At 42.9% G+C, this 27,292-nt stretch overlaps 1 protein-coding gene across 4 annotated transcripts in view; it reads left to right on the top strand.

Annotated features, from left to right (window-relative positions):
• The window catches only part of LOC130284748 (RING finger protein 112-like), a 29,284-nt gene extending 7,201 nt beyond the window's left edge, over positions 1 to 22,083 (top strand). The window contains exons 2-14 of one of the 4 annotated variants that reach the window (XM_056535457.1): positions 4,105 to 4,159; positions 10,777 to 11,059; positions 11,426 to 11,620; positions 12,015 to 12,152; positions 12,770 to 12,874; positions 14,446 to 14,496; positions 14,622 to 14,678; positions 14,763 to 14,849; positions 18,115 to 18,238; positions 18,452 to 18,582; positions 19,300 to 19,353; positions 19,660 to 19,734; positions 20,794 to 22,083. In XM_056535457.1, coding sequence (XP_056391432.1) covers positions 4,137 to 4,159; positions 10,777 to 11,059; positions 11,426 to 11,620; positions 12,015 to 12,152; positions 12,770 to 12,874; positions 14,446 to 14,496; positions 14,622 to 14,678; positions 14,763 to 14,849; positions 18,115 to 18,238; positions 18,452 to 18,582; positions 19,300 to 19,353; positions 19,660 to 19,734; positions 20,794 to 21,303 — 1,833 coding nt within the window. In that variant the 5' untranslated portion in view covers positions 4,105 to 4,136 and the 3' untranslated portion in view covers positions 21,304 to 22,083. Of the gene's footprint in view, positions 1 to 4,104; positions 4,160 to 4,362; positions 4,408 to 10,776; positions 11,060 to 11,425; positions 11,621 to 12,014; positions 12,153 to 12,769; positions 12,875 to 14,445; positions 14,497 to 14,621; positions 14,679 to 14,762; positions 14,850 to 18,114; positions 18,239 to 18,451; positions 18,583 to 19,299; positions 19,354 to 19,659; positions 19,735 to 20,793 lie in introns of those variants that run through there. The other 3 variants (XM_056535458.1, XM_056535459.1, XM_056535460.1) reach the window with 3 other exon arrangements.
• Positions 22,084 to 27,292: the final 5,209 nt, after the last annotated feature.

Raw genomic sequence — 27,292 nt, 5'->3', positions numbered from 1 at the left:
ATACAGGAGTGTATAGTGTATAGATATAAGGAGTATACAGGAGTGTACAGTGTATAGATATAAGGAGTATACAGGAGTGTACAGTGTATAGATATAAGAAGTATACAGGAGTGTACAGTGTATAGATATAAGGAGTATACAGGAGTGTACAGTGTATAGATATAAGAAGTATACAGGAGTGTACAGTGTATAGATATAAGGAGTATACAGGAGTGCACAGTGTATAGATATAAGGAGTATACAGGAGTGTACAGTGTATAGATATAAGGAGTATACAGGAGTGTACAGTGTATAGATATAAGGAGTATACAGGAGTGTATAGTGTATAGATATAAGGAGTATACAGGAGTGTACAGTGTATAGATATAAGGTATATACAGGAGTGTACAGTGTATAGATATAAGGAGTATACAGGAGTGTACAGTGTATAGATATAAGGAGTATACAGGAGTGTACAGTGTATAGATAGGAGTATACAGGAGTGTACAGTGTATAGATAGGAGTATACAGGAGTGTACAGTGTATAGATAGAAGGAGTGTACAGTGTATAGATAGAAGGAGTATACAGGAATACAGGAGTGTACAGTGTATAGATAGGAGTATACAGGAGTGTACAGTGTATAGATAGAAGGAGTATACAGGAGTGTACAGTGTATAGATAGAAGGAGTATACAGGAGTGTACAGTGTATAGATAGAAGGAGTATACAGGAGTGTACAGTGTATAGATAGAAGGAGTATACAGGAGTGTACAGTGTATAGATAGAAGGAGTATACAGGAGTGTACAGTGTATAGATAGAAGGAGTATACAGGAGTGTACAGTGTATAGATAGAAGGAGTATACAGGAGTGTATAGTGTATAGATATAAGGAGTATACAGGAGTGTACAGTGTATAGATATAAGGAGTATACAGGAGTGTATAGTGTATAGATATAAGGAGTATACAGGAGTGTACAGTGTATAGATATAAGGAGTATACAGGAGTGTATAGTGTATAGATATAAGGAGTATACAGGAGTGTATAGTGTATAGATATAAGGAGTATACAGGAGTGTACAGTGTATATATATAAGGAGTATACAGGAGTGTACAGTGTATATATATAAGGTATATACAGGAGTGTATAGTGTATAGATATAAGGAGTATACAGGAGTGTACAGTGTATAGATATAAGGAGTATACAGGAGTGTACAGTGTATAGATATAAGGAGTATACAGGAGTATACAGTGTATAGATATAAGGAGTATACAGGAGTGTATAGATATAAGGAGTATACAGGAGTGTATAGATAGGAGTATACAGGAGTGTACAGTGTATAGATAGGAGTATACAGGAGTGTACAGTGTATAGATATAAGGAGTATACAGGAGTGCACAGTGTATAGATATAAGGAGTATACAGGAGTATACAGTGTATAGATATAAGGAGTATACAGGAGTGTATAGTGTATAGATATAAGGAGTATACAGGAGTGCACAGTGTATAGATATAAGGAGTATACAGTGTATAGATATAAGGAGTATACAGGAGTGTACAGTGTATAGATATAAGGAGTATACAGGAGTGTACAGTGTATAGATATAAGGAGTATACAGGAGTGTACAGTGTATAGATATAAGGAGTATACAGGAGTGTACAGTGTATAGATATAAGGAGTATACAGGAGTGTACAGTGTATAGATATAAGGAGTATACAGGAGTGTACAGTGTATAGATATAAGGAGTATACAGGAGTGTACAGTGTATAGATATAAGGTATATACAGGAGTGTACAGTGTATAGATATAAGGAGTATACAGGAGTGTACAGTGTATAGATATAAGGAGTATACAGGAGTGTACAGTGTATAGATATAAGGAGTATACAGGAGTGTACAGTGTATAGATATAAGGTATATACAGGAGTGTACAGTGTATAGATATAAGGAGTATACAGGAGTGTACAGTGTATAGATATAAGGAGTATACAGGAGTGTATAGTGTATAGATATAAGGAGTATACAGGAGTGTACAGTGTATAGATATAAGGAGTGTATAGTGTATAGATATAAGGAGTATACAGGAGTGTATAGATAGGAGTATACAGGAGTGTACAGTGTATAGATAGGAGTATACAGGAGTGTATAGTGTATAGATATAAGGAGTATACAGGAGTGTACAGTGTATAGATATAAGGAGTATACAGGAGTGTACAGTGTATAGATATAAGGAGTATACAGGAGTGTACAGTGTATAAATATAAGGAGTATACAGGAGTGTACAGTGTATAGATAGAAGGAGTATACAGGAGTGTATAGTGTATAGATATAAGGAGTATACAGGAGTGTACAGTGTATAGATATAAGGAGTATACAGGAGTGTATAGTGTATAGATATAAGGAGTATACAGGAGTGTACAGTGTATAGATATAAGGAGTATACAGGAGTGTACAGTGTATAGATATAAGGAGTATACAGGAGTGTACAGTGTATAGATATAAGGAGTATACAGGAGTGTACAGTGTATAGATATAAGGAGTATACAGGAGTGTACAGTGTATAGATAGAAGGAGTATACAGGAGTGTACAGTGTATAGATAGAAGGAGTATACAGGAGTGTACAGTGTATAGATAGAAGGAGTATACAGGAGTGTACAGTGTATAGATAGAAGGAGTATACAGGAGTGTACAGTGTATAGATATAAGGAGTATACAGGAGTGTATAGTGTATAGATATAAGGAGTATACAGGAGTGTACAGTGTATAGATAGAAGGAGTATACAGGAGTGTACAGTGTATAGATAGAAGGAGTATACAGGAGTGTACAGTGTATAGATAGAAGGAGTATACAGGAGTGTACAGTGTATAGATAGAAGGAGTATACAGGAGTGTACAGTGTATAGATAGAAGGAGTATACAGGAGTGTACAGTGTATAGATAGAAGGAGTATACAGGAGTGTACAGTGTATAGATAGAAGGAGTATACAGGAGTGTACAGTGTATAGATAGGAGTATACAGGAGTGTACAGTGTATAGATAGGAGTATACAGGAGTGTACAGTGTATAGATATAAGGAGTATACAGGAGTGTACAGTGTATAGATATAAGGAGTATACAGGAGTGTATAGTGTATAGATATAAGGAGTATACAGGAGTGTATAGTGTATAGATATAAGGAGTATACAGGAGTGTACAGTGTATAGATATAAGGAGTATACAGGAGTGTACAGTGTATAGATATAAGGAGTATACAGGAGTGTACAGTGTATAGATATAAGGAGTATACAGGAGTGTACAGTGTATAGATATAAGGAGTATACAGGAGTGTATAGTGTATAGATATAAGGAGTATACAGGAGTATACAGTGTATAGATATAAGGAGTATACAGGAGTGTACAGTGTATAGATATAAGGAGTATACAGGAGTGTACAGTGTATAGATATAAGGAGTATACAGGAGTGTACAGTGTATAGATATAAGGAGTATACAGGAGTGTACAGTGTATAGATATAAGGAGTATACAGGAGTGTACAGTGTATAGATATAAGGAGTATACAGGAGTGTATAGTGTATAGATATAAGGAGTATACAGGAGTGTACAGTGTATAGATAGAAGGAGTATACAGGAGTGTACAGTGTATAGATAGAAGGAGTATACAGGAGTGTATAGTGTATAGATATAAGGAGTATACAGGAGTGTATAGTGTATAGATATAAGGAGTATACAGGAGTGTACAGTGTATAGATAGAAGGAGTATACAGGAGTGTACAGTGTATAGATATAAGGAGTATACAGGAGTGTACAGTGTATAGATATAAGGAGTATACAGGAGTGTATAGTGTATAGATATAAGGAGTATACAGGAGTGTACAGTGTATAGATAGAAGGAGTATACAGGAGTGTACAGTGTATAGATATAAGGAGTATACAGGAGTGTACAGTGTATAGATATAAGGAGTATACAGGAGTGTACAGTGTATAGATATAAGGAGTATACAGGAGTATACAGTGTATAGATATATATATATGTAAGGATATATGGGTATATATAGGGTAGGGAGGATATATAGATATTTTGGGGTCCTCCTTGTTCCTCTTATGCCTCGTTCTCTCCCGTACAGGTCGCAGTTATCGGGGTGACTGCGCTCATCATATGGGGGGCAGCACCTCTAAGCCGTAAGTTTCCTGTTACTACTTTTGCAGAATTTACAATTTAAGGGATTTGTCAAACCAGTTTTCTGGCTTAAAACCTGTGCAGAGGAAAAGTTACCCAGTTGCCCATAGCAACCAATCAGATCACTGCTTTCATTTTGCAGAGGCCTTTTTAAAAATGAAAGAAGCAATCTGATTGGTTGCTATGGGCAACTGGGTAACTTTTCTTCTGGACGGGTTTTGATAAATCTCCCCCAGGGTGTATATAATGTGTATAGTGTATAGTATATTACCCTGAGTACAAATAAAGGGGTCTCCCGTGTTAGACCACAGATAACGGATCGTGATGAGACTACAGGGGGGCATAAAAGTATTTAGTCAGCCCCCAATTGTACAAGTACTCCCCCTTATAAAGATGAGGCTGTAATTATCATCATAGGTTATAACCTCAACTATGAGACAGAATCGGGGAAAGAATACAGGAAATCACATTGTAGGATTTATAATGAATGAATTGGTAAATTCCTCGGTAACATAAGTATTTGGTCACCTACAAACAAGTAAGATTTCTGCCTCTCAGACCTGTAACTTCTTCTTTGAGTTCACACTGCAGAATTTCTAGGACCGAGCAGACTGAATTGCTGCTGCCCCCATAGACTGCAATGCATTTCTGGGTGGATGCATTGCCATCTATGAGGACGACAATGTAGTCTGCGCGGTCCTAGTGCCGTCGTCTCGATCTCTAGCAGAAATTCTGCCCAGAAATTCCACAGTGTGAACCTAGCCTAAGAGTCTCCTCTGTCCTCCACTCCTTACCTGTCTTAAAGCCAGAAGATCAATTATTGAGGGAAATAAACAGCAAATCAGAACGAGGTGATAATAATGGAGACTTTATCCTGATATAAACTGGGAGACTGAGACCTGTGAATCTCATAAAGGAAACAGGTTTCTGACTATAAAGACAATTATCTGTCCCAAATGGGTCAGGGCCCGACCAGAGGGGGCGCCCTACTAGATTTAATATTAACCAACAGACCTGACCAGAGGGGGCGCCCTACTAGACTTAATATTACCCAACAGACCTGACCAGAGGGGGCGCCCTACTAGACTTAATATTACCCAACAGACCTGACCAGAGGGGGCGCCCTACTAGACTTAATATTAACCAACAGACCTGACCAGAGGGGGTGCCCTACTAGACTTAATATTAACCAACAGACCTGACCAGAGGGGGCGCCCTACTAGACTTAATATTAACCAACAGACCTGACCAGAGGGGCCGCCCTACTGGACTTAATATTAACCAACAGACCTGACCAGAGGGGGCGCCCTACTAGACTTAATATTAACCAACAGACCTGACCAGAGGGGGCGCCCTACTAGACTTAATATTAACCAACAGACCTGACCAGAGGGGGCGCCCTACTAGACTTAATATTAACCAACAGACCTGACCAGAGGGGGCGCCCTACTAGACTTAATATTATCCAACAGACCTGACCAGAGGGGGCGCCCTACTAGACCTAATATTAACCAACAGACCTGACCAGAGGGGGCGCCCTACTAGACTTAATATTATCCAACAGACCTGACCAGAGGGGGCGCCGTACTAGACTTAATATTATCCAACAGACCTGACCAGAGGGGGCGCCCTACTAGACTTAATATTATCCAACAGACCTGACCAGAGGGGGCGCCCTACTAGACCTAATATTAACCAACAGACCTGACCAGAGGGGGCGCCCTACTAGACTTAATATTAACCAACAGACCTGACAGAGTAATTAATGTGCAGGTAGAAGGACACCTAGGAAATAGTGATCATAATATAATACATTATAACTTGTTCTTCAATAAGGGAATCTCTCGAGGGGCCACAAAAACAATGAACATTAGGAAGGCAAAGTCCAATCAACTCAGAGAAGCCCTTAACAATATAAAATGGGATAATGTCCTTAAAAACAAGAATACTGACACTAAATGGGAGACTTTTAAAAATATCTTAAATTTTCACTGTAAGATGTATAAACCTTATGGGAATAAAAGGGTCAGAAATAAAAGAAAACCAATATGGATGAATAAAAATGTTAAGGGGGCAATAAATGACAAAAATAAAGCATTTAAACTACTAAAACAGGACAACAGTGAAGAAGGATTAAAAAGTTATAGAGAAAAATGTAAAATATGTAAAAAAAACTGATAAAAGCCGCAAAAATAGAGACAGAAAGACTCCTTGCCAAAGAGAGTAAAACTAACCCCAAAATGTTCTTTAACTATATATATAACAAAAGGGTCAAAAATGAAAGTGTGGGCCCTTTAAAAAATGATGAGGAAGAAATTATAAACGGGGATCAGGAAAAGGCAAATATACTAAACAAATTCTTCTCCACTGTGTTCACCGAGGAAAATGAAATGACAGGTGAAATACAGCGAGATAAGGTAAACTCCCCAATACAGGTCACCTGTCTAACCCAGGAAGAATTACAGGTCACCTGTCTAACCCAGGAAGAAGTACAGGTCACCTGTCTAACCCAGGAGGAAGTACAGTGCCACCTACAAAAAATCTAAATAGACAAATCCCCAGGTCTAGATGGCATTCACCCACGTGTTATAAAGGAATTAAGTAATGTAATAGACAGACCCCTATTTTTAATATTCCCGGACTCTATAGTAACAGGGACTGTTCCCCAGGACTGGTGCATGGCAAATGTGGTGCCAATATTTAATAAGGGGTCAAAAGGTGACCCTGGGAATTATAGACCTGTTCGTTTAACCTCTGTTGTATGTAAATTGTTTGAGGGTTTTCTAAGAGATGCTATTTTGGAGTATCTTGATAAAAATAAATGTATGACCCCATATCAGCATGGATTTATGAGGGATCGGTCCTGTCACCTGATCAGCTTTTATGAGGAGGTGAGCTCCAGACTGGACCAGGGGCAATCACTGGATGTCGTATATCTGGATTTTTCCAAAGCATTTGATACGGTGCCACATAAAACGTTGGTGCATGAAATGAGAAGGATTATTCTGGGGGAGAATGTGTGTAAGTGGGTAAGTAACTGGCTCAGTGATAGGAAACAGAGGGTGGTTATTAATGGTACTTATTCTGATTGGGTGACTGTTACTAGTGGGGTACCACAGGGGTCCATCTTGGGTCCTGTCCTATTTAATATATTCATAAATGACCTTGCAGAGGGGTTGAATAGTAAAGTATCAATCTTTGCAGATGACACTAAACTCTGTAAAGTGGTAAACACTATAGAGGACAGTGCACTGTTACAAATGGATCTGGATAGGTTGGAGGCTTGGGCTGGGAAGTGGCAGATGAGGTAACACTGATAAATGTACGGTAATGCACATTAGCTGTAGTGACCAGTGTCGGGCAGCTGCTGCCAAGGCTAATAAAATCATGGGGAGCATCAATAGAGGCATAGATGCCCACGACAAGGAAATAATTCTACTGCTGTAAAAATCACTAGTCAGACCACACATAGAATACTGTGTACAGTACTGGTCAGACCACACATAGAATACTGTATACAGTACTGGTCAGACCACACATAGAATACTGTGTACAGTACTGGTCAGACCACACATAGAATACTGTGTACAGTACTGGTCAGACCACACATAGAATACTGTGTACAGTACTGATCAGACCACACATAGAATACTGTGTACAGTACTGGGCAGACCACACATAGAATACTGTGCACAGTACTGGTCAGACCACACATGGAATACTGTGTACAGTACTGGTCAGACCACAAATAGGATACTGTGTACAGTACTGGTCAGAGCACACATGGAATACTGTGTACAGTACTGGTCAGACCACACATAGAATACTGTGTACAGTACTGGTCAGACCACACATAGAATACTGTGTACAGTACTGGTCAGACCACACATAGAATGCTGTGTACAGTACTGGTCAGACCACACATAGAATGCTGTGTACAGTACTGGTCAGACCACACACAGAATACTGTGTACAGTACTGGTCAGACCACACACAGAATACTGTGTACAGTACTGGTCAGACCAAACATTGAATACTGTGTACAGTACTGTTCAGACCACACATAGAATACTGTGTACAGTACTGGTCAGACCACACATAGAATATTGTGTACAGTACTGGTCAGACCACACATAGAATACTGTGTACAGTACTGGTCAGACCACACATAGAATACTGTGTACAGTACTGGTCAGACCACACATAGAATACTGTGTACAGTACTGGTCAGACCACACATAGAATACTGTGTACAGTACTGGTCAGACCACACATAGAATACTGTGTACAGTACTGGTCAGACCACACATAGAATACTGTGTACAGTACTGGTCAGACCACACATAGAATACTGTGTACAGTACTGGTCAGACCACACATGGAATACTGTGTACAGTACTGGTCAGACCACACATAGAATACTGTGTACAGTACTGGTCAGACCACACATAGAATACTGTGTACAGTACTGGGTACCAGTGTACAAGAAAGATATAGTGGAGCTGGAGAGGGTTCAAAGACGGGCAACCAGGGAAATACGGGGAATGGGAGGACTACAGTACCCAGAAAGATTATCAGAATTAGGGTTATTTAGTTTAGAAAAAAGAAGACTTAGGGGGCGACCTAATAACTATGTATAAATATATCAGGACAGTACAGAGATCTCTTCATGATCTATTTATACCCAGGACTGTATATATAACAAGGAGGTGACCTAATAACTATGTATAAATATATCAGGACAGTACAGAGATCTCTCCATGATCTATTTATACCCAGGTCTGTATATATAACAAGGAGGTGACCTAATAATATATAATATATCAGGACAGTACAGAGATCTCTCCATGATCTATTTATACCCAGGACTGTATATATAACAAGGAGGTGACCTAATAATATATATAATATATCAGGACAGTACAGAGATCTCTCCATGATCTATTTATACCCAGGACTGTATATATAACAAGGAGGTGACCTAATAATATATATATCAGGACAGTACAGAGATCTCTCCATGATCTATTTATACCCAGGACTGTATCTATAACAAGGAGGTGACCTAATAATATATATAATATATCAGGACAGTACAGAGATCTCTCCATGATCTATTTATACCCAGGACTGTATATATAACAAGGAGGGGACCTAATAATATATATATATAATATATCAGGACCGTACAGAGATCTCTCCATGATCTATTTATACCCAGGACTGTATATATAACAAGGAGGTGACCTAATAATATATATAATATATCAGGACAGTACAGAGATCTCTCCATGATCTATTTATACCCAGGACTGTATCAATAACAAGGGGGCATCCTCTACGTCTAGAGGAAAGAAGGTTTCTTCACCAGCACAGACGGGGGTTCTTTACTGTAAGAGCAGTGAGACTGTGGAATTCTCTCCCTGAGGAGGTGTCATGGTGAACTCTGTAATAAAATATAAAAGGGTCTGGATGCATTTTTGGAGAATAATAACATTACAGGTTATATATACTAGATTTATAGGGACAGAACGTTGATCCAGGGATTTATTCTGATTACATATTTGGAGTCGGGAAGGAATTTTTACCTCTAGTATGAGGGTTTTTTGCCTTCTTCTGGATCAACTTTACTCAGTAGGGACTCATTAGGGTAATAGGTTGAACTTGATGGACTCTGGTCTTTTTTCAACCTTATGAACTATGTTACTATGTAATGGCTCCTGTGTGAACTTGTTATCAGTATAAAAGACCCCTGTCCACAACCTCAAACAGTCACACTCCAAACTCCACTATGGCCAAGACCAAAGAGCTGTCGAAGGACACCAGAAACAAAATTGTAGACCTGCACCAGGCTGGGAAGACTGAATCTGCAATATGCAAGCAGCTTGGTGTGAAGAAATCAACTGTGGGAGCAATTATTAGAAAATGGAAGACATACAGGACTGGGGGCCGTGTATCATGAGGTTTTTGAGTTAAAATCTCCTTCCATCAGCAAGGGCATTGAAGATGAAACGTGGCTGGGTCTGTCAGCATGAAAATAATCCCAAACATACCGCCCGGGCAATGAAGGAGTGGCTTCATAAGAAGCATTTCAAGGTCCTATAAATAAATCGCTGCACCAGGGTCTATGGGGATGCCCACTCTTTTGCACTGCTATAAATACCTTTCCCTGTAGGTAGGTATTGACAGCCCAGCGACAGCCCCAAAACATCACTGCTCTAGAGGAGATCTGCATGGAGGAATGGGCCAAAATACTAGAAACAGTGTGTGAAAACCTTGTGAAGACTTACAGAAAACGTTTGACCTCTGTCATTGCCAAAAAGGGGAAAATACTTATTCTCCACCATAATTTGCAAATAAATTCTTTAAAAATCAGACTGTGATTTTATGGCTTTTGTTTCTCCTTCTGTCTCATAGTTGATGTTATAACCTTTGATGAAAATTACAGCCTCTACCATCTTTTTAAGTGGGAGAACTTGCACATTTGTTGGCTGACTAAATATTTTTTGTGCCACTGTATAGCAGAGCCGAGTGTGTCATGTCCAGCTTCCATGTGTCAGACCACATATGTTGTTAGTGTGTAACATTCCTTTAATTCTCCCCCATATATCTGTGTTAGGGCGGCCATGTCCCATGAAAGGTCTGCACATTTCTCAAAAATAGAAGAGGATATCATGTGCTCCGTGTGCCTCACAGAGTTCAATGACCCGGTCATTATCACTTGTGGCCACACCTTCTGCAAACCCTGCATCACATCCTACTGGTCCACTACACCGATCCTGGGTTATCGCTGCCCAGAATGCAGGAAAGTCTGTCAGAAAGACCAACTTATACCGGCCTACCGCCTCAAGAATGTGGTGTCAACGGTTCAGCTGGCCGCCAAAGAAGCGCAGTACAAACCGGTAAATGAAAGCATTGTACGAGGGTGTGGGGTCTAGGTCAGGTGAGTCCAGGCCGACCTTATTGCCAAAGGTTTCTGGATACCATTCAGTTATATCTAGTACATACCTGAAGAAGATGTGCAGCACAGATGTTACCTTTATTGTGAGTTTTTTAGGGACCGCCATGGGTATCTTCACTGCCCCAGTAATATTTCATAAATGATCCAGTTGAAAGCAAAGTAGTCATCCCTTCTGATATTTTAGGTGGGATCACAGTGGACACTCAGTTGGAGTGTGGATCTGGTACTTTCTCAACGGTCAGCTTCACGTCTTCAATTCAAAGATTTTTAGCAAAAATATTTTAAAAAAGACATTTTGTATCCTTAGGCTCCGGCTCATCCCGTTCAGCTGGTCTACACCGATCCCCAGAGGCAGATGTGGTTGGATGAAACTGCTGTGGACAGATGCTTTGTGAACAGTGAGGTCTCAGGTTACCCCCTGTGCCTCATCTGTGTGATCGGGGAGAAGAGGAAAGGAAAATCCAGCCTATTGAATTACATTCTGAGAGCCCTTTACAACCTGGTGAGGAGTCATCACCTGCAGAGGGCAATATAGTGTACAGCATGGGATCGAAGGGGCGACTAGTCCCCACCTAAAGCAGTGGTCTCCAAAGCAGTGGTCTCAAACTGTGGCCCGCCGGATAGTGCAAAACTTCAACTCACAGCATGCCCAGACAGCCAACGGCTGTCTGGCATGCTGGGAGTTTGAAGTTTTGCAATATCTGGAGAGCCACAGTTTGAGACCACTGACCTAAAGCTAAAATGTTATTGTCTGTATAATGCAGGGGGGGGGGGGTCCGCCATATGTTTACACTGCCCATGTGGAAGGCGTACCGTACAGAGAGGGATCCATCTGTAGTATAGAGCATGCCCACAATATCATTCATAATGGATTAACTTGATTTTTGTATGTGTAGGAGAAGGGTCAGCCGGTAAGCCTAGGGGGAGCCGATGAGACCCTGTCTGGGTTTAAATGGAGATCCGGGACAGACAGTGTCACCAAGGGGATATGGGTGTGGAGCAGACCATTCATCCTGGAGCGGAACGGTGAAAAGGTAAAGAGCGCAATGTATCTCTCTCCTTGGATCTCTCCACCTAGAGTCCAGGACAGGGGAGATTTGAGCTCTGATTTTTCTACTCTGACACATTGTAACAAACCCTAAGACTGTGTGAATTTATGGAGGATTGACAATGGAGAATCCAGTTGCTTCATTTGCCTCTATATATTGTACATGATTTCCATCATCTTTCCTCTTACGTGGTCCTCACCTTCTCTTTCTCATCTGTATAGATTGTATAGGATTTCCATCATCTTACCTCTTACGTGGCCCTCACCTTTTCATTCTCCCCCTATAGATTGTACACTGTTTCCATCATCTTACGTGGTCCTCACCTTCTCGTTCTCCTTCCTATAGATTATATAGGATTTCCATCACCTTACCTCTTACGTGGTCCTCACCTTCTCGTTCTCCTTCCTATAGATTATATAGGATTTCCATCACCTTACCTCTTACGTGGTCCTCACCTTCTCGTTCCCCCCCCCTATAGATTGTATACTGTTTCCATCATCTTACATGGTCCTCACCTTCTCGTTCTCCTTCCTATAGATTATATAGGATTTCCATCATCTTACCTCTTACGTGGCCCTCACCTTTTCATTCTCCCCCTATAGATGGCCGTGTTCGTCCTGGACACAGAAGGGTCGCTGGACATTGAAAGTGATCGGGAGACTTGTATCAAGCTCTCTGCCCTGTCCATGCTCCTCAGCTCCTACCTGGTATGTGAGCTGATAATAAAAGCTCCTACATCTTTTCGTCCTGGGGATCTGGGGGTTATTGAACATGGTCCTTGTCTGGGTTACACCATCCATAACATGAGCCCAAACCTCAGGGAGTGAAGCTGAATATTTGATTTGAGATGATTTGCCCTCTTGGTGTGGGCCGGAGACATTACACATGATCACTGCAGCCGACCCTAATCTGATTGGGGAACTTTAGATAGTGGAAGTGAAGTGGCTTTGCTGGCACAGCCAGGGCTTTATTTGCTGCACATCAGGCTTCAGCTGGAAACTGGGATATACTATATTAGGCCAAGCAGGAGGAAGACATTCAGGTCCACATTACTCTTCCTAGGGCCAGACTAACTGGATCCAGCCCTCTGAGAAAAGCAGGATGGACTTAAGAGACTCCATCCTCAGACCTTCTAGCAGCTTCTACATAGCAACTGATCTGGGAGGAGTCATGTGACCAATGTTCCATGCATTCTTACAGATGCGATCCACCAGTGATGGCAGTATAGAGCAAAATGTTGGACGTAATACTACAGTGGCACAGGAAATAGCAGGTTATACAGGTTCAGCTCACAATACTCGGATGGAAGTTTAGACACTTGGAGAGAGAACCCCTCAGCCATACGACAACTATTCACCTGGTAGCTGGGTGACAGTACAAGGACACTGTGGGCTGCTTGTCCCAGCAAATAATATCTATCCCCCATTTCCCAGTATCCCCAGTATGAGGGTATGTTCACACTGCGGAATTGTAGCTGAATCTCCGCCCACGGAATTCAGCGAGCGGAGATTCAGCCTAGCAGCAGACGGCGGCGGTAGGACCGTGCGGCACTGCGCCATCACCATTGACCGCTATGCAGTGCTCGCAGACTTCCGGGCTAAGAATGAACATGTTCTTTCTTTGCACGGAACAATTTCAGTGGCGGAATTGTCCGCCGCTGAAATTCCGCAGTGTGAACGGGTCTCGCAGAAGACAGATGCTAACGTTCACCATGCGGAATTTTACTAGCGGAATTCCCCTCACGGAATTCTGGAGGGATTCTGCAGTGTGAACATAACCTGAGGGTCCAGGGTAGTTTCATTTAAAAGGGTATTTTGGCTTTATACATCTTATCCCCATCCAAAAGATAGGGGATAAGATGTATGATATCAGGGGTCCCACCACTGGGGACCCCCGCGATCTTGGTGCAGCCCCTGATATTCTGTTCTGCCTCCGCGACGGGGATGTGACATCACGGCCACGCCCCCTAGTTACTTCACGCCCCTTCCATTCATGTCTATGGGAGGGGGCATGATGGCAGACATGCATGGAGGGGGCATGGCGTGACGTCACTAGGGGACGTGGCTATGACATCGCCGTCTCGGAGGCAGTGCCCGGCACAGAATGCCAGGAGCTGCACCGAGATGGGGGAGAAGACCTTTGGATAGGGGATAAGATGAATAAAGCCGGAATACCCCTTTAACTTGCTCTTCCGGTCACGATGGTGGGGGATGAAGGGTCATCCACGCGTTTTTCATTTCATGAATATCTTCCAATGTAACGCGTTTTTGTTCCTCAGATCTTCAATGTAAACACGAGCTTGAAAACCACGGAGCTGGATTATCTTGAGGTACGGTAGATTACTGTGTCGTTACAGTGTACCAGTCCATTATGTCCATCACTGGTCAGAAGGTGGAGTGACGGCCCCTCGGCCCATGTGACCTTACTGACCGCCATGTGTCTGTGTCTTCTCAGATGTATCTCCATGTCTCGGAGCTCACAGGGGAATCTTTCTCTCTACAATATCTACAGGTGACTATTACTTCGCGTCATACAGAACATTTGCGCTGCGGTTCCTTCGTTATTTATGTTTTTTTCTTATGTTTTATATCCCAGCACTTAAATATCCTGGTTCGGGACTGGCATGATCCCGACAACTGCGGACGAGAAGCGGCGAAGTCCTATATAGATCACGAGACTGAGGTACGTGAGGATACGGCGCCGTACGTGATCCAATGAGGACGCCACGAGAATCAACACAACCCAACAATCTGGAGCCATAAATATCAGGGCATCATGGCGGACAAGGGAATTTAATGATTTAAAGAGGCACTTCAATGGAAAACATTTTTTTTTTTTTTAATCAAGAGGTGCCAGAAAAAAGTTAGACATATTTGTAAATTACTTCTATGTAAAAATATGAATCCTTCCAGTACTTATCAGCTGCTGTATTCTCCACAGGAAGTTGTGTAGTTCTTTTCAATCTCTAAGAGGTGTCACAGTGCTCTCTGCTGACACCTCTGTCCATTTTAGGAACTGTCCGGAGCAGGAGAGGTTTGCTATGGGGATTTGCTTCTACCCTGGACAGTTCCTAAAATGGACAGAGATGTCAGCAGAGAGCACTGTGGTCAGACAGAAAAGAAATTCAAAAAGAAAAGAACTTTCTCTGTAGTATACAGCAGCTGATAAGTACTGGAAGTATTAAGATTTTTAAATAGAAGTCATTTACAAATCTGTATAACTTTCTGGCACCAGTTGATCTAAAAAAAATGTTTTCCAGTGGAGTACCCCTTTAAATCTGGGGCCACATCAGAACCTCAGAGCCTGTGTGATTATTAGATTATCAGCTCCTGGGGTCAAGGATGATGGGAGTGATACATTATGTAGATGGTCAGGATGATGGGAGTGTTACATTATGTAGATTAGATGTCAGGGATGATGGGAGTGATACATTATGTAGATTAGATGTCAGGGATGATGGGAGTGATACATTATGTAGATTAGATGTCAGGGATGATGGGAGTGATACATTATGTAGATTAGATGTCAGGATGATGGGAGTGATACATTATGTAGATTAGATGTCAGGGATGATGGGAGTGATACAGTATTTAGATGTCAGGGATGATGGGAGTGATACATTATGTAGATTAGATGGTCAGGATGATGGGAGTGATACATTATTTAGGTTAAATGTCAGGGATGATGGGAGTGATACATTATGTAGATTAGATGTCAGGGATGATGGGAGTGATACATTATGTAGATTAGATGTCAGGGATGATGGGAGTGATACATTATGTAGATTAGATGTCAGGGATGATGGGAGTGATACATTATGTAGATTAGATGTCAGGGATGATGGGAGTGATACATTATGTAGATTAGATGTCAGGATGATGGGAGTGATACATTATGTAGATTAGATGTCAGGGATGATGGGAGTGATACATTATGTAGATTAGATGTCAGGGATGATGGGAGTGATACATTATGTAGATTAGATGTCAGGGATGATGGGAGTGATACATTATGTAGATTAGATGTCAGGGATGATGGGAGTGATACATTATGTAGATTAGATGTCAGGATGATGGGAGTGATACATTATGTAGATTAGATGTCAGGGATGATGGGAGTGATACAGTATTTAGATGTCAGGGATGATGGGAGTGATACATTATGTAGATTAGATGGTCAGGATGATGGGAGTGATACATTATGTAGATTAGATGTCAGGGATGATGGGAGTGCTACATTATGTAGATTAGATGTCAGGGATGATGGGAGTGATACAGTATTTAGATGTCAGGGATGATGGGAGTGATACATTATGTAGATTAGATATGATGATGGGAGTGATACATTAAGTAGATTAGATGTCAGGGATGATGGGAGTGATACATTATGTAGATTAGATGTCAGGGATGATGGGAGTGTTACATTATGTAGATTAGATGTCAGGGATGATGGGAGTGATACATTATGTAGATTAGATGTCAGGGATGATGGGAGTGATACAGTATGTAGATTAGATGTCAGGGATGATGGGAGTGATACATTATGTAGATTAGATGTCAGGATGATGGGAGTGATACATTATGTAGATTAGATGTCAGGGATGATGGGAGTGATACAGTATTTAGATGTCAGGGATGATGGGAGTGATACATTATGTAGATTAGATGGTCAGGATGATGGGAGTGATACATTATGTAGATTAGATGTCAGGGATGATGGGAGTGATACATTATGTAGATTAGATGTCAGGGATGATGGGAGTGATACATTATGTAGATTAGATGTCAGGGATGATGGGAGTGATACATTATGTAGATTAGATGTCAGGGATGATGGGAGTGATACATTATGTAGATTAGATGTCAGGGATGATGGGAGTGATACATTATGTAGATTAGATGTCAGGGATGATGGGAGTGATACATTATGTAGATTAGATGTCAGGGATGATGGGAGTGATACAGTATGTAGATTAGATGTCAGGGATGATGGGAGTGATACATTATGTAGATTAGATGTCAGGATGATGGGAGTGATACATTATGTAGATTAGATGTCAGGGATGATGGGAGTGATACATTATGTAGATTAGATGTCAGGGATGATGGGAGTGATACATTATGTAGATTAGATGTCAGGGATGATGGGAGTGATACAGTATGTAGATTAGATGTCAGGGATGATGGGAGTGATACATTATGTAGATTAGATGTCAGGGATGATGGGAGTGATACATTATGTAGATTAGATGTCAGGGATGATGGGAGTGATACATTATGTAGATTAGATGTCAGGGATGATGGGAGTGATACAGTATGTAGATTAGATGTCAGGGATGATGGGAGTGATACATTATGTAGATTAGATGTCAGGGATGATGGGAGTGATACATTATGTAGATTAGATGTCAGGGATGATGGGAGTGATACATTATGTAGGTTAGATGTCAGGGATGATGGGAGTGATACATTATGTAGATTAGATGTCAGGGATGTTGGGAGTGATACATTATGTAGATTAGATGTCAGGATGATGGGAGTGATACAGTATGTAGATTAGATGTCAGGGATGATGGGAGTGATACATTATGTAGATTAGATGTCAGGATGATGGGAGTGATACATTATGTAGATTAGATGTCAGGGATGATGGGAGTGATACATTATGTAGATTAGATGTCAGGGATGATGGGAGTGATACATTATGTAGATTAGATGTCAGGGATGATGGGAGTGATACATTATGTAGATTAGATGTCAGGGATGATGGGAGTGATACAGTATGTAGATTAGATGTCAGGGATGATGGGAGTGATACATTATGTAGATTAGATGTCAGGGATGATGGGAGTTATACTATCATAGAGGGATTAGATTGTGAGCTCCTGTGGTTGATGAATCTATCACCACAATAATGGACACAGAATATTTTACGTTTCTTTTTATAGAAACTTCGGAAAAGCTCGACATACCACCGCGTGCTGGAGACTCTGCGCAGTCCGTCTGTGAGCGGCTTCCTCCTGCCGCACCCGGGGAAGGCGTTCCTGAGATCCAATCAGGGAAGGCTGTCAGGTAAGATGGCCGCCGCTCAGAAGAACTGTCCCTCCAGGGACCAATGGACAACGTTACAAACCATCGAGGGGACATTCTATGTGACAGATGCTGGAAATATGTGCAATGATGGAGAACGGATCAGTGATCAGTCCTGAGATCCAGGAGATCATCGGCCTCTTCTCTAGGACTGTAGTCTGGTGGATCCATAATCATTTCTCTATTAATTCACAGACATGGACGATGATTTCAGGGATCACATGATCACCTACGTATCGGACCTTGTGGGGGGCGTCTGGCTTCACAGCAAAACTGATGTCCATGGCGCGAAGATCACGTGTGGCCATTTGGGTCAAATGCTTAAGGTTGGATATGAGATAATAATTAATTGTTTATTATTATTATTATTTATTATCATTATTATCATCATCATCGTTGTTATTATTATCATTATTATTATTATCATTGATGCTAATAACAATGATAATAATAATAATAACAATGATAATAATAACAACAACAATAATAACAATATTATTGTTATTATTTTTATTATTATCATTGTTATTATCATTGTCATTATTATTATTGTTTGTTATTATCATTATTATTATCATTATTATTATCGTTGTTGTTATTTTTCTTACTAACAACAACAATGATAATGATGATAACAATAATAATAACATTGATAACAATAATATAATATAATAATAATGATGATAATAACAATAATATAATAACAATGATAATAATAATGATGATAATAATGATAATAATATTGTTGTTATTATTATCCTTGTTATTACTACTACTACAATACAGAACATTGCGCTGTAGTCATGTGGGTTCCACGCTGGAGGTCTTTGCTGTACAATAGACCTTACAAGTGCGGGGCTGAGATGGTTGTCAGGCTGTTCCCTTACATTGTATCAGTGCAGATATTGAGTTGAGTCCTGTCAGGATCCCATCACCCTATGAAGACTCAGACTCGGTCAGGCCGGGTGTTTTGGCCTCAGGATCTCTCATGTGATTATAAATGTTTTTTTCCGCTTCCTTCTCACGAGTTTCTTATCTTTCAGGATTTCGTCAGCACTTTGCAGAGAGAACACTTCAGCTTTGCTTCTCCATTAGAGGTAACAGTGTAATGTCATCAGATGGCCACTAGGGGCAGCATATCAGGATGATAGAACGTACCCCCGATCTGCGCTAATCCAGTGAGATGAGTGGGCTCTGTGTAATGCTTAGTTTGTCCTGTGGTGGCGCTGCATAGAAAGTGACCACTTACCACTGGGTTTTCCTGTAGTTGATGATCCCTGGGGGTCCCGGCAGGAGGAGGAGCCTTTGTTATAAGACCCCAGTGTGCCCCATATCCATCCACACAAGACTATGAGACTCCTCTCTCTCTTTATTCACACTGACTCCTCTTTTTCTTTCTCCAGATGTTTTATGCACTTGAGAACATGAAAAACATGAAAAACACCGTTAAGAAATTCCAGGATTTTGTGGCAAAAGAGGTAACAGAACTTATCATACCGCTCAATATATTCTGTATCTCGGTCATTTCACTTAAAGGGGTACTCCAGCCATAGACATCTTATCCCCTATCCAAAAACGGGACAACACGTACCCCCCCCCCCCCCCCAAGCGATCCCCCTCGTAACATCACGCCCCCTCAATTCATGTAGACATGAATGGTGGGGGCGTGGCGTGACATCACGTCTCCAGTTTCGGGAACACAGAGGTTTCCGAGACTGGAGCAGCAGCCCGGCATAGAATGCGGGTGCTGAACGGAGATCGCAGGGGGTCCCAGCGGCGGGCTCCCCGCGATCAGACATCTTATCCCCCTATCCTTTGAATAGGGGATAAGGTGTCTATGGCCGGAATATCCCTTTCAATGGGGTTGTCCAGAAATAGAAAACCATAGCTCCTCCAGAGGTCGTGTCTGGTATTGCGGCTCTCCAGCTGTGGCTCTGGTCAATATGTTCAAGCACTTTATTATGTTTAATATATTCACTGTGTATTATGTTATTTATGTACTGTACCTTTAAGAGAGAGAGATGCAGTGGTGATCAAGTGACCCTGTCTGCTCAAGGGAACCCCCAAATTCTCCTGTATATAGTGTAGGGGGGGGAGTTGCCACAGTCTAGTGCAGATCTCAATTTGAGTACAGTGGGGAAAGGAGGAGGAAGATGTGTGTGGTGAATACTGAGGGAAGCCTAAAGAAGATCTCTGAATTAAGTCAGCCCCGCCATTCTGCGTCAGCCCCTCCATTCCCCGTCAGCCCCGCCATTCCCCATATTGCTCCTCCAGAGGTTGTGTCTGGTATTGCGTCTCTCCAGCTGTGGCTCTGCCCATTATGCCTGGACAGGCTTTGGTTGTCTAGGCATGATGGGAGTTGTAGGTTTGTCGAGACATAGGTTTGGGAACACTGCCCTATAGCCATAGCGGGCTGATGATGTCATCATTCTTACACGGGTTGGACATTGTCCTTGGTCTGGTAATTGGAGACCATAAATAATTTCTAGTCCTCCCAGACAATGGAATGTAATGTGACCTCGTTGTGTCCTCCTCAGGCTCCCATGACTTCTTCTCCATTGAAAATCTTGAGGGTCACGACCTCTAAGATGCGGATGAAGGTCAGCGATGAGGCTTCTCGCCTTCTCCACGAGTATGGGCAGAGTCTGAGAGGCGACAATGACGCAGAGTGCCAGAAGCTCGTGGACGAGACCAAGACTCTCTTAGACCAAGAAGTGGAAAAATTCTGTGCCGAATACTCCAAACGCTTCACCAAATGTGCCATCGGGATGGGATGCGCAGTGGGGGGTGGGGTCCTTACCCTTGCCGGTGGTATCGCAGGGGCTGCTGTGGCTGGAGTCGTTCTGGCCTCTGAGCTTGCCGCCTTCGTGGGTGCAGTTGGGGGGGGTGTTGCCGGCGGGGCCATCGGAACTGGAGTTGGAGCAGGTGTTGGGAGTGTTATTGGGCATAAAGAGAAGAAAAAGGATCAGAAGACTGATGAGAGAAGTGAGTCAACAACTGAAGACACCCAACAGCTGGTAGTGAGTGAACAACTCCCATCATTGTAATGTCCACCAGCTCCTACCATGTGTCTCCCTCAGGGACGTGCACAGACATCTTGGGGGGCAGGGGCTGAACTAAAATAAAAGGGCACTTGTAATTATTTATATAAATGCCCACATAATGATACCAGACTGTCCAGGGCACTTATAGGAAGAACATGAAAAGGGCAGGGGCTCAAGCCCCCTTTCTAGTTAACCTGTGCACGTCCCTGGTCTCCATGAGGCGCTGCTTAATTTTACACTGTAGACAGACGTCTCAATTTATTATAGAAATTTTATGGCCTCTTCCTTTTTAATGGGGCTCAATGCCTTCCGATTCCTCTGCAATCCCCTTCTCCTGTAGGGGGCGCTTTACAGAATTGATTTCTATATGCGCATTTCATACGTTTTTAATCTGTTTCTACCTGAGACGGCTCAGAAAAATAACAGGATGGCCACTACCGTGACCAAAAGGGATTCCCACAGAAGACCCTCAATGGATGGACGCAGCCCCCTCTTCCTTGGGGTGGCCGCTGGGTATTTGGATGGACTCTCCTCATCTTCAGCACTTTATAAGCATTGACTGTTCTTGCACTGAACGACATGCGGAGGTCTGAGGTCTGTGACACCTTGGACAATGTCTTTATTAATAATTTACGCTCTATTTTCTGTAAAATTAATTGATAAAGGTTAAAAATTGTAAAAAAAAAAAATTGATTTAAGAACAAACCAAAATATCAATTTACTGTATTCTTGGGACAGGTTCCCTCTTATACGAGTTTCTCAATAAATTAACTTATAGTTTGATTCCTGTGATGATATATCTTTATAGTGGTTGGGCTTCCTGAGACAGAGCTCCAAACCCTCTGCTTGCCTTACTGTACAGGAGCAGCTTAAAGGGGTACTCTGCCCCTAGACATCTTAACCACTATCTTCCTGCTGCACCCGGTGTTCGTTTAGAGCTTCGGGTGCAGCGCCGGAGGCGCACACCCTCAATGCAAGTCTATGGGAGGGGGCGTTACAGTAGTCACGCCCCCTCCCATAGATCTGCATTGAGGGGGCGTGGCCGTGATATCACGAGCTTCTGCCCCACATCACCAGTCATCCTGCACAGAGCGAAGTTCGCTCCATGCACCGGATGTCTGGGGTGCCACAGCCAAGATCGTGGATGTCTCCAGCAGCGGGACCCCTGCGATCAGACATCTTATCCCCTATCCTTTGGATAAGATGTCTAGGGGCAGAGTGCCCCCATAACTAGTAAAATACTAAATTAAATCCCCCTCCCTCCTCCTGCGGCTGGAGGTCAGATATGTAGGGTATAATGTCTTTTCTCTATAACTGTGCTGAGTGGGCGGAGTCTCCCCGGTGTGATGTCAGAGCTGTGTATCCTCCCCCTCTCACAGCATACAATTTGTGGTTTAGATCTGGACTGCAGACACATCGTGGTTGCGTGGTGTTCACCACCCAGGACCCTTATAGTGGATTCCCATGATGAAGAATCGGTGCAGACACGTGGGGGCCAATGGTTGGATGGTTTGTGTGTAACCTGCAGTGTTATCGGAAACAAGTTCAGCCTGTCCTCGCTTCTGTCTCCTATTTACCTGCAGAAAATTATATACAAATATATATACACACATAATATTTAGAATTACAACTATGTACAAACATACGGTAATTAAAATTATATACAAATATACATACACACATTTAAAATTATAAATTAGAATTATAACTATATACAAATATATATATATATATATATATATATATATATAAATATCCACAGGAAAAGACGGCAGCACACAAAAAAATATTTCAAATCCTCATGTGGTTTATTTCATCCTCCGCACAAAAAAACAGGTGCAACGTTTCAACGATCTCACATCGTCTTTCGCAATCATGCTTGAGAAAGACGATGTGAGATCGTTGAAACGTTGCACCTGTTTTTTTGTGCGGAGGATGAAATAAACCACACGTGGATTTGAAATGTTTGTGTGCTGCCATCTTTTCCTGTGGATATTTGTTACATTGGGATCCCTAACCAAGACCCAGATGATGGCGTGCACCAACTCATTGTATCTTCTCTGGATGTGCTGTTCTTATCTGTCTTCTAGATTTGTATATAGTTATAATTCAAATTTATAATTTTAAATAATGTGTGTGTGTATGTGTGTGTGTGTATTTGTGTGTAAATATATTATATACAGTACAGACCAAAAGTCCAAATAAACGCAAACCGGATGGAATAGCAGCCGCTGCCAGATGCTGTGGTAGACATACTAGGTCAGTATACCATCAGAATAAATCCCCAACAGTGTCACCAGCAAAGCCCCCCCCCACACACCATCACACCTCCTCCTCCACACCATCACACCTCCCCCTCCACACCATCACACCTCCCCTACACCATCACACCTCCTCCCCTACACCATCACACCTCCTCCTCCACACCATCCCACCTCCTCCCCTACACCATCCCACCTCCTCCCCCACACCATCACACCTCCTCCTCCACACCATCACACCTCCCCCTCCACACCATCACACCTCCCCTACACCATCACACCTCCTCCCCTACACCATCACACCTCCTCCTCCACACCATCACACCTCCTCCCCTACACCATCACACCTCCTCCTCCACACCATCACACCTCCCCCTCCACACCATCACACCTCCCCTACACCATCACACCTCCTCCCCTACACCATCACACCTCCTCCTCCACACCATCCCACCTCCTCCCCTACACCATCCCACCTCCTCCCCCACACCATCACACCTCCTCCCCCACACCATCACACCTCCTCCCCCACACCATCACACCTCCTCCCCCACACCATCACACCTCCTCCTCCACACCATCACACCTCCTTCCCCACACCATCACACCTCCTCCCCCACACCATCACACCTCCTCCTCCACACCATCACACCTCCTCCCCCACACCATCACACCTCCTCCTCCTCCACACCATCACACCTCCTCCCCCACACCATCACACTTCCTCCTCCCCCACACCATCACACCTCCTCCCCAACACCATCACACCTCCTCCCCCACACCATCACACCTCCTCCTCCACACCATCACACCTCCTTCCCCACACCATCACACCTCCTCCTCCCCCACACCATCACACCTCCTCCTTCCCCACACCATCACACCTCCTTCCCCACACCATCACACCTCCTCCCCAACACCATCACACCTCCTCCTCCTCCACACCATCACACCTCCTCCTCCTCCACACCATCACGCCTCCTCCTCCTCCACACCATCACGCCTCCTCCCCCCACACCATCAAGCCTCCTCCCCCCACACCATCACGCCTCCTCCCCCCACACCATCACGCCTCCTCCCCCCACACCATCACGCCTCCTCCCCCCACACCATCACGCCTCCTCCCCCACACCATCACGCCTCCTCCACACCATCACACCTCCTCCTCCACACCATCACACCTCCTCCCCCACACCATCACACCTCCTCCTCCTCCACACCATCACACCACCTTCCCCACACCATCACACCTCCTCCTCCTCCACACCATCACACTTCCTCCTCCCCCACACCATCACACCTCCTCCCCCACACCATCACACCTCCTCCCCCACACCATCACACCTCCTCCTCCTCCACACCATCACACTTCCTCCTCCCCCACACCATCACACCTCCTCCCCCACACCATCACACCTCCTCCCCCACACCATCACACCTCCTCCTCCACACCATCACACCTCCTCCCCCACACCATCACACTTCCTCCCCCACACCATCACACCTCCTCCCCCACACCATCACACCTCCTCCCCCACACCATCACACCTCCTCCTCCACACCATCACACCTCCTCCCCCACACCATCACACCTCCTCCTCCTCAGCACACCTGTGAAGTGAAAACCATTTCAGGTGACTACCTCTGGAATCTCAACAAGAGAATGCCAAGAGTGTGCAAAGCAGTAATCAAAGCAAAAGGTGTCTACTTTGAAGAACCTAGAATATGACATATTTTCAGTTGTTTCACACTTATTGTTCTGTCTATAATTCCACATGTGATAATTCAGAGTTTTGATGCCTTCAGTGTATATATACATACACACACATATATTTAAAATTATAAATTTGAATTATTACTATATACAAATATATATATATATTTATATATATATATATATATATAATTTTATTTTTTTTGTATGTAGTTATAATTTACATTTTCTTAATTTTAAATTATAACTATATACAAATATATTACAATGTACTGTTTTATTTATATTGTACATATACACACTGGGGGAAATTTTAGCAATGTTGGTGTAGGTAGAAGTTTTTTGTAGATCGTTTTGGTTGGTCTAAATATGGTGCAATTCACCATACTTGTGCAAGGCACATGATAAATTTTGTGCAAAGTTCTAAATCTCCCCACAGTTCTATTTGTAACCTGATCTTCACCTCACAGGAGACGTGGACACAGGGATTTTGTTCTATTGCTTTGAGGCTCGGATTTTTTTTTTGTCCACCAGCAAAAACACCCGAAATGCGGTCAATGCGTTTTGGCAGTTTTTCTTGCTTTTTTGCTGATGTGTGAAAAAAAGTCATTTCTGTACCCTGTGACATTTTTTTTAACTGCCTTCAGGTACCACTTGATCGGTCAGAGCAGAGTGATGTATAGTATATATATACAGTCATGGCGGTAAATGTTGGCGCCTCTGAAATTTTTCTAGAAAATGAAGTATTCCTCACAGGAAAGGATTGCAGTAACACATGTTTTGCTATACACATGTTTATTCCCTTTGTGTGTATTGGAACTAAACCAAAAAAGGAGGAAAAAAAGCAAATTGGACATAATGTCACCAAACTCCAAAATGGGCCGGACAAAATTATTGGCACCTTTTAAAATTGTGGATAAATAAGATTGTTCAAGCATGTGATGTTCCTTAAAACTCACCTGGGGCAAGTAACAGGTGTGGGCAATATAAAAATCACACCTGAAAGCAGATATAAAGGAGAGAAGTTCACTTAGTCTTTGCATTGTGTGTCTGTGTGTGCCACACTAAGCATGGACAACAGAAAGAGGAGAAGAGAACTGTCTGAGGACTTGAGAACCAAAATTGTGGAAAAAATATCAACAATCTCAAGGTTACAAGTCCATCTCCAGAGATCGAGATTTGTCTTTGTCCACAGTGCGCAACATTATCAAGAATTTTACAACCCATGGCACTGTAGATAATCTCCCTGGGCGTGGACGGAAGAGAGAAACTGAAAGGTGTCACCGCAGGATAGTCCGGATGGTGGATAAGCAGCCCCAAACAAGTTCCAAAGATATTCAAGCTGTCCTGCAGGCTCAGGGAGCATCAGTGTCAGTGTGAACTATCTGTCCACATTTATATGAAATGAAACGCTATGGAGGAGACCCAGGAGGACCCCACTATGGAGGAGACCCGGGAGGACCCCACTCCCACTATGGAGGAGACCCAGGAGGACCCCACTATGGAGGAGACCCAGGAGGACCCCACTATGGAGGAGACCCAGGAGGACCCCACTATGGAGGAGACCCAGGAGGACCCCACTATGGAGGAGACCCAGGAGGACCCCACTATGGAGGAGACCCAGGAGGACCCCGCTATGGAGGAGACCCAGGAGGACCCCGCTATGGGGGAGACCAAGGAGGACCCCACTATGGAGGAGACCCAGGAGGACCCCACTGCTGACACAGAGACATAAAAAAGAAAGACTACATTTTACCAAAATGAACTTGAGTAACCAAAATCCTTCTGGGAAAACGTCTTGTGGACAGATGAGACCAAGATAGATCTTTTTGGTAAAGCAAATCATTCTACTGTTCACCGAAAACGGAATGAGGCCTACAAAGAAAAGAGCACAGTACCTACAGTGACATATGGTGGAGGTCAGTGATGTTTTGGGTTGTTTTGCTGCCTCTGGCACTTGGGGCCTTGAATGTGTACAATACATCATGAAATCTGAGGATTACCAATGGATTTTGGG

Source organism: Hyla sarda, chromosome 8 (genome assembly GCF_029499605.1).
Source record: "Hyla sarda isolate aHylSar1 chromosome 8, aHylSar1.hap1, whole genome shotgun sequence".
NCBI classification, from domain to species: Eukaryota; Metazoa; Chordata; class Amphibia; order Anura; family Hylidae; genus Hyla; species Hyla sarda.
This window is presented reverse-complemented; position numbering and strand designations above follow the sequence as displayed.